The sequence below is a fragment of the Pyxicephalus adspersus genome, chromosome 1 (genome assembly GCF_032062135.1).
Source record: "Pyxicephalus adspersus chromosome 1, UCB_Pads_2.0, whole genome shotgun sequence".
Classification (NCBI taxonomy): Eukaryota; Metazoa; Chordata; class Amphibia; order Anura; family Pyxicephalidae; genus Pyxicephalus; species Pyxicephalus adspersus.
Window position 1 is genome coordinate 14,861,852 of NC_092858.1, and position 8,983 is coordinate 14,870,834.

Below are 8,983 nucleotides of genomic sequence, written 5' to 3' on the forward strand. Positions count from 1 at the left end.
AAATTGGGTGCGTCTTATAGGCCGGAGCGTCTTATAGTCCGAAAAATACGGTATGTATGGCACCCCGCTGTGTCCTCCTTCATAGGAAATTACTAATATTGCCCCGGTTTTACATGCACAAGATTGTTTTGTACACATTCCAGATAATTATTACTTGCTAATGGTGCTGTGATAGTGACAGGGCTGCTCCCACAAGTATCTAAATATATCACATGACATTAGAAATGGTTCAGGATCTCCCACCAGATAAATATTGTTTTAAGTCTACCAAGGAGACACCTAGCTAGATTGTTTTCTGTCCTCTTTAGTTCTTTTATACTTTTTATGAAGTGCTAAAGATTTCCTGGATCATCTGTTCAATGTGTTTAAGATAATTGCATGATTTCAGTGCTCCTCTTTACTATTTTTTATAATGTTTCAGGTCTTGAGATTTACTGCTCTGATTTCACCCCTCTGTTTACTTTATTCCAACATGTGCATACACAAAAACAAAATATCTTACATAAAACAGTCCACTTTCAGGTTTTTAGTGCAACAACCTGCATTAACTCTAAAAATGTTCTCGATCATGAACAGAGCACATTTGCTAATTAACATGAAATATTTTTCGTCCAGCTGGGCCAACAGCTTAATGTTAGTTATAATTTCCACATGGATGTCTGCAGACTGTTTGGAATAAAAACATTGGGGAAAAAGTGATGGAGAATATAACTTTTTTAGGTTCCATTTTAAGCAATGTAGCCAGTAGAGGAAGCATGGAAAAGTGAAATCCAGAAGAGGCCTTCGGTAGGTAAAGCGCTCACCTCATCAGGGTGGTCCATGTGACTGTCTCACATGTTAGGAAAGTGATGCATTCTTTAGCAAAGCTTTTCTTGAACTATGGTAATATACTCTCAGGTGTCTTCCAAACATTTTGAGCCTTATTTATTAATGCTCTCCAAGGCTGGAGAAGATACCCTTTCATCAGTAAAGCTGGGTGATCCATCAAACCTGGAATGGAGTTCTCAAAAGCCATTTGTTAGCACATGTTTTCAATCCCGGTCCTTATCCATTTCAGGTTTGCGGGATCACCCAGGTTCACTGATGAAAGTGTATCCTCTCCAGCCTTGAAGAGCTTAATAAATGAGTCCCATTGTGTTGGACTCAGATAATACATTGCTTTACCTAGATCACCTTTGCAGGCTTTAGAAACAAAAGTCATGCATTTCATTTTTTACCTTTTCTCCAGCCACAGATTATGTTGTATATTATAATGTTATTCTGTATATTTTTGTTCTTGTATAGCAGTTATGCTTATTGTTTGGTAATATGGAATAGGTAGGGTGTCTTTAAATACTTTTGTTTTTCTTAGTCCCAAAATTACATTTGTTGTTGTGAGGAAGAGATGCACAACCAAGTTCTTTAGTTCTGGACGAGGCCTACAGAATCCACCACTGGGAACTGTAGTTGACACTGTGGCTACAAGACGTGAATGGTGAGTCAGTTTTATCTCTTTTTGTGTATTTTGAAGTATTGCCCGTTCTGTGTGCTTTTAAACTCACTACCTCTCACTACCAGTGACATTTATTTTTCTGTAAAGATTGCCATATTTAAAATGTCCAAGATGGTAAGGCAAGCAAACCATTAGATATGCAGATGAAATACCTACAGTTTAGTCCCTTTGCTTGCCAGGTATATGTCCACCCCCATCCAATGACTGAACAGTGGAGGGATAAGTTGCAGACTGATGAGCTCCTCTCTTTGTGACTCCTTTATTGTCCTCTCAGAATGCTCCTTCAACTGCAGCATGACCAGTTGCTGTTTTTCAACCCCCCAATCTAAGCTTTTCTGTATAAGGACTGCAAAATGGCTGATAAATTCAGTCTTTTAAATATTGTTTATTAGCATACAAATGAATGTACTGCTTAATTTGTTTATGCCTGGGCATTAGATTTAAGATATCTGCAAACAGAAATAAAAATATGATCACTGCTTAAAACCTTCCCTTTGTTCAGCCAACTCAATCTAATGATTTAGTTGTAACATCATTTCTACAATGTTTCTCTGTTTTTTTTGGAGCAGGAATAAAGTTAAGTATTTTTCCCAGGCTTCATGCAATGTTTAAATTGTCCTTCTTCCATATTATTGGCATTACCAGCAAATGACTACAAATAAAATATTTTTTTTTATTCAACTCTTTTACTTTCAAATTCTGGTTGAAACATGTAAAGAAGCCCCAGTCTTTAAAGAAGTCCAAAGTTTAATGTCTCACAATCATATGCATGCATACTTGACTGTGTTAACATACCAATATGTTTTTTGATTGTGGGAGAAACCCAACATAAAACCTTTCATGCAGATAGTGTCCTATATGAGTTACCACTTCTTTTAGTGCCCAGCTATTTCCGTCCTTTTTTTTTCTCCTAGGGTATTTTTATTCAGAGGTTATAAGGATGTGCTTAACGTATACAAAACTTTTGTCTGCTAGGTATGACTTTTTCCTGATAAGTCAAAATGCTCGCCAGGGAACAGTGAACCCTACCTATTACAATGTCATTTATGACTCCAACTGTCTGAAACCAGATCACCTGCAGCGCCTGACATATAAGCTGTGTCATTTGTACTACAACTGGCCGGTGAGTTAACAGTTAATACTTAGGCTGGGTAGGCACGTGCAAAAAATATCGTTAGAATAGGTCTTTCATGATCCTTTCCAACGACAAAAGACTGAGGGATGCATTAACGAGCGATTTACATACAGTGCCGTTCTGCTCTATGGAGGCACTGTAAAAGGAGGCAAAAAGTAGAGCGGCACCTTGCTGCGCTCTTTCTCCTTCGCATTCATTACGATCGTTCCTTGTCCATGGATCCACCAGGATGGACAACAAGCGCTGTACACACCCCAGATTCTTATCCGATATCAGCTCTGTGGCAATTATCAGATGTGAATCATCTGACATGTGTACGTAGCCTTAGATCTAAATCAGTTGAGCAGCAAAAGGCACATGCTGGCCCTTCTGTGGAAGGTTCACTCTCTCTGTGTTTCAGGAATGGATAGAATGGCTGCCTAAAAAGTAAATAACCTCTGTACATTTATTAAGCACTGTGCTTTATAGATATGCACTCTGCATCACCAGCTTGGGAATCCTGAATTTTGGCTCAGTGGAGCAAATAGAGCTCTAATTTGAGAAAGGTAGATCATGTGAGCTCTCAATCACAGCACCGCTCTCCTTCAGTTACGGAGAACACTTCAGGTAGCTTTGCTTGGATGCACATCACAGACCAACCTTTATATATGCAATGAGCCATGGTGTGCTCCCCAGATTGGATGTGTCTGCATAAATAGGTGAATTTAAAATTCTTATGACCCCTCTGATTTTTTTATTGCTTTTGCCGGTATTAAGAATTCAGTTCTGTGCATTGCAGTAACATTCATTTAGAATGGCATTCTAATCCACTAAAAGAGTAGCAGGCAGCATATCAAAAAGCAAGTGTTGTGTTGGCTGTGTTATGGTGCATTGATAACTTTTAAAACAAATGAGCTGATTAACACAATGGGCCTGATTTATTAAAACTCACCGAGGCTGGAGAGGATACACTTTCATCAATGAAGCTGGGTAATCCAGCAAACCTGGAATGGATTTCTTCAACGTAATTTGCTAGCAAATGTTTTAAATCCTGGCCCAGATCCATTCCAGGCTTGCTGCATCTGCAAGCTTCACTGCTGAAAGTGTATCTTTCCTAGCCTTGGAGAGCTTTAATAAATCAGGTCCAATGCTCATGTTTTATTTTATTCATGTTTATTCAGGTCCAATGCTCAATTTTATTGCCACATAGCACTTAAGTATGAATTGACCCTATACAAATGAGCTAAGCACTGTTTACACAGACTTTACTGATCTGTTTTATAAATCCTCAGTGCAGTCTTAGAACTTTACACTGTGCAGTATGTTTCTATATGTATTTAGGTTTATTTTTATGTGTTTGGATTTTCCTGATGTGCTGGAACACCAGGAGTTGCTCAAAACATACTTTATGTTTCACATGAAATTGCATGAAAAAAAAGCAGGAAAAAGAAAATGGGGCAGAATTCTCTAATATCTGCTCAGCAAACCTTCTAAAATTTCCCATCAGATTTCTTACACTAGCTGAAAAAAACAAAAAAAGGCTGCAATGTTTAACTATAGAGAGAGCTCCTGCATTTAAAGTGAACTTCATGGTTGTACTGTCACCAAACATTTCTGATGTGTGGAACCACTGCTCTATAGACTTTTTGTGTTTGGTATCAATTTTTTTGACACAGCCATACATTTTTTCTCTACTAAACATTTAGCACAATCTATAAGCATACAACAGCAAATATGTAATTGTAAAACCTGCAAATTTACACTTCTCATGTGCCTGTGGGAAGTGGTACAGCAGACTAGTACATGGAAAGCAGGGCTAGGCATTTTAGTTTGAAGCTAGTACATACAAGCATCTTACAATCTATCTTAGTTTCTCAACCAGGGATCTGTTGAACCATAGAGTTCATGCAAAGGTTGCTAGGGGTTCCTTAAGCAATGGGCATTTTTAACTGACGCCATTGATTTTTTGGCCATCTGTAAGGGTGACATTCTTCCCACTGGCCAGCAATGTAAGAGGCATTCTTCTACTGATCACTGCGCTAATATACTGTGAGCTGTGGATATAGTATTTATATCAGAGGTTCACTGAAAGTTATTTTAAAGGTTTTCCCATGTAAAAAATTTCAAAGAACTCCGCTCTATACTTTTCTCTTTTTGCTCTAAAGGGGAATAGTTGGGTTGCCTAGTATTTCTTTTTATGCTATATAAGCATGTTTTCCTGCAGAGAGTCCTGGTGTTGCCCCATGCACATTAGTTTTTCACCACCGGATTACGTTCAAATATCTGTGGGCATCATTGTAGTATGACAGCATTGTTAAGCTGCATGGAAAGAATCTATCCGTTAAATCGGCTAGCAAAAATTGTTTTGTATTTTTAATAAAATATCTTTCAAATAACAAACAGAAGTAATATATTTGAATAATACAGAGATTGTCTGTTTCATTGCATTTGCTAATACTGGCCAGATTATCCAGGCCTTATGAGGGATTTTATGTGCTGGACATGTGGCTGTTTGCTAAGATTTATTATTGAGGATGGATATTCTAAATCAACTAGAGGAGATATACATATAATATGTTTTAAAGCAAAATGCTTAGATGCAGCATGTGCCGTACTCAGTACAAGAGTGATCTCTATTGGTCAAAAAAGAAAATGCGCTGTTATCTGAAACTGTGCACCTTAACTAACAATGAGCTGGTTTGGTGAAACAGATCTACAGCAGTACTTCCTGTGTGAGGTATTTCTCACCTGTTGGGTAGGCATTCCTACATATACCCAACACAGACCCAGATTATTTTCACATATCAACATTTACTGGGCGATATCAGCAGGTCCACAATTTTACCTGTTGCCTGATATTTTTGTTTAAAACTTCATTCAAATTCATAATTAAAGATTAAAAAGTGTTAATATGGTAGAAATATATATGGAGTTTACTTTTAAATAACTGTCTGCTATTTCTACCTGAATAAACCTTTCATGTTTATATGCTGTTTGCATTCATGTTTATATGCTGTACCATACATGTCACATCACCAAACAGTAATTCTAAAATAAAAGGAAAATAATGGGATTTTTTTTAGGTTTCCTAACTGTTGAGGATTAGAATGCAGCTGCATTTTTGTGGCTTAAAAAAAACATGTAAAAGTAAGGTAGAAACTTATTTCTATATATCGGGAGTTCTATTTTCTTGGCACCCTTAAGTACTGACATCTTGAATTAACATATGTATAGTATTCCTCCTCTTCTTCCGAAGAACAGATTTTTTTTTTGGCAAAAACAGGTCAAGAATGAATGATGCGGAAAATCTGGCCTGGTTGTGTCTTTTTCTTTTAAATTTTATACTTCGTGATGGCTACCAACTGCCTTCTAAGGTGCAAATTGGTAGTGAACTTTTTTAGCTGTGGTTACGTTTAAGTTTTTACAAAAAAGACAGCTGTACTTTATTTTTTGAAATAGTGGATTCTGATTCTCTTTATATAAGACGCCTGAAAAATAAAATTTAATATTAAAAAAAGACAAATCAAAAATTAACAAGCTAGCTACAACTAATAGGAGTTTTGCTGTTGTTTTTCTGCAGTCATTTTTGTGGAGGTCAAGCTACTAATAATACTCATGTGTCATTAAACTTGAAGTCCATTTCTCCACTTTGATGCAGTGAGTCTGATTTATGAAAGCTCTCCAAGGCTGGAGAGAATACACTTTCAAAAGTGAAGCTGGGTGATCCAGAAAACATGGAATGGATTTTTAAAAAATATTTGCTATTTGCTAGCAAACATTTAGAATCTTGGACCAGATCCATTCCAGGTTTGCTTGATTCTCCAGCTCCACTGATGAAAATGTATTCTCTCCAGCCTTGGAGAGCTTAAAAAAAATCGGGGCCAGTGTATGGATCCACTCCTCACTTTTGACTAAGAGAAAACTGTGTACAAGGGCTTTACAGAGGGAGCTAACTCTGACCAAATCAAACATCAGCTTTCATTGCTGGAAAGTGAGAAAACATGTGTACAAGATTGCTGACTGGTTATGGCCGTATTTAAAGTTCTAATCTAACAGGAGTTTATTATTAATTGGTGGTCTGGTTCCATAACCCCATCATTTGGGTTTTCATATCATCAAGGGATACAGAATCGTTCAATCAGTGGTAACAGAATTGTCACATTTTCACAGAGAGATGAAGCGTGTAAACTAACAGGCTACTGAGCTTTACCTTAAACCAGGGGAGTGTTACTTTAATACACTGTGGGCTGAAATTAAAAACTTAGACCAAGTCGCGGGGCAAACTTGAAACTTTCAATGTAGAATGAGTGTTCTACACCTAGGGGTCTACACTAAGTGTTCCTACACTTAGGGGTCTATTTTTAAAGCAGTATTCTGACATTCAAGGAAAAATTCCCTGGTGGAGAATAAATTAGTGCTGTTGAAACGCATGAACCAGGGAGATTCTCTATTTAGTTCTATTCTATTTAGTGAATCCCAGATTCATAAATAGCTTTATAAATAGATCCATAGAGTACTGCATGATAGAAAAATGAAAATACCACAATAAGCTATGCAGAAGAGAAGTGTTTTGGATTTTGTTTATCCTGGAGTGTGACAAAACTTTCACTTTGGTGTAATCTGCATTTGTTTAGTTAGTTTTGGTTGTCAGTAGTATAGTGGGGTAAATAGTCTTGTTTCTTCTCATTGTTTTTTTCTAATTGTTTTACTTTGCCAGAGAATGCAATGAGAAGCCAAATGAATTTCATGAAATGCATTCATTTGGATTCTCATTGCATTATCTGGCACAATTCTCTGCCTTACCTGTCAGTATAAACTCTGCGGGGTCCACACATAGGCTGCTGTTCAGTAGACACAAGTGATGCCGCTACTACAATTCCCAGCATCACTTGTGTCTAGAAAATGTGGGGCTACACATAGGCAGAGAGGCCACTGCTCTAGAGACGTGAGGGATGCCGGGAATTGTAGTAGCGGCATTGTACTTGCGTCTATAGAACAGCAGCTTAATATGAATTGCAGCTGGCCCGCTGTTAGTACGGAATGCAGCAGCGGCGGGCCAGCTGCAATCCATATTAGGAATTCTTTTGGGGGCCAAGAAAAAGGAAGTTTCGGGCCAGATTTGGCCTGCGGGCCAGAGTTTGACACCATGACACCATGTAAATGACATAGAACTATGGTACGAACATTGTGAGCTCCTTGAAGAGACAGTATCATGATTGTGGGAACTGCACAATGCTATGGAAGAAGTAAGTTTTTAGAAATTCATAAATAAATAAAGGAAAACCTTTTTGTAACTTTCTATTAGTGCAGGCAGGCAAGTACGAAATAAATTATTATTAGTTGCATGAGGGATCTAAACTTAATCAAGAAATCTACAAAAAGTTCTTGAAATATGTTTACAGGTCTATATAATGATTTTTTTTTCCATCCCAATATGGTTATAAACTAAACGCATGAAACCATATTTGAATAATTTTCCCACACCTCCTAGACCCAATCACCAAACATATTTCATATCCTCTCTATCCTAAATAATATGAACATATGTTTAATTTCATAGATTTACTGTTTGTATATCAGGCAATATAGGATCACTATTGTAAGTATTTACCCGTGCAGAATAACATTTGTGCTATTCTGTTCATCTTATAGGGGGTGGTCCGAGTGCCAGCTCCATGCCAGTACGCCTCTAAGCTCACATTCCTGGTCGGGCAGAGCATTCACCGAGAACCAAGTTTGGAGCTTTCTAATACTCTGTTTTACCTGTGAGAACTCAGATGATGACAATTCATACTTTAAGCTTTTTTTTATTCTTGCACTGATTTTGTTAAATTGTTATTTTTTATTGGTTCCAGCTTTAGAAATCAATACTCTTTTACACTATATCTTGTACTAGAAGTAATCAAGCAGTTACTATGAAAAGATTTATGACTCACTACTAAATGCTACTATGATTTATTAAATTTGTCCATGACTGGAGAAGAATGAATATTATGGGGGAACCTGGGTGATCCAGCAAACCTGTAATGGATCTGATCATAGTCCACAGTGAATTGAATGAGGTTGAATGAGTTATTCTTATTGATCGTACATCGGATATTACATCCTATAAACAACCTGCTTTAGTGGTTTAGAATAGCAGTTGCCAACCTTTTGGACCTCACAGACCACTAGATTAATCATTTTAAATCCCACAGACCATTAAAATGAATTTTTTTATGAAGATAAATACATTTGTAAAGTAATAAAGTAATGATCTTCCTAATGGTACCTGACAAGGACTATGGAGGCTCTGATTCATTGATCAGCTAACGGTTAAATTAAGTATTACTATTGTTACTATTATTAGTAGTTGTATTATGTTTGGTATTACTAAA

General features: G+C 37.1%; 1 protein-coding gene across 1 annotated transcript in view; it reads left to right on the top strand.

Moving 5' to 3' along the window:
- Positions 1–8,549, top strand: part of PIWIL4 (piwi like RNA-mediated gene silencing 4) — a 102,505-nt gene extending 93,956 nt beyond the window's left edge. The window contains exons 19-21 of the mRNA XM_072402699.1: positions 1,352–1,474; positions 2,468–2,615; positions 8,259–8,549. Coding sequence (XP_072258800.1) covers positions 1,352–1,474; positions 2,468–2,615; positions 8,259–8,375 — 388 coding nt within the window. The 3' untranslated portion in view covers positions 8,376–8,549. The remainder of the gene's footprint in view (positions 1–1,351; positions 1,475–2,467; positions 2,616–8,258) is intronic.
- The last annotated feature ends 434 nt before the right edge of the window (positions 8,550–8,983 follow it).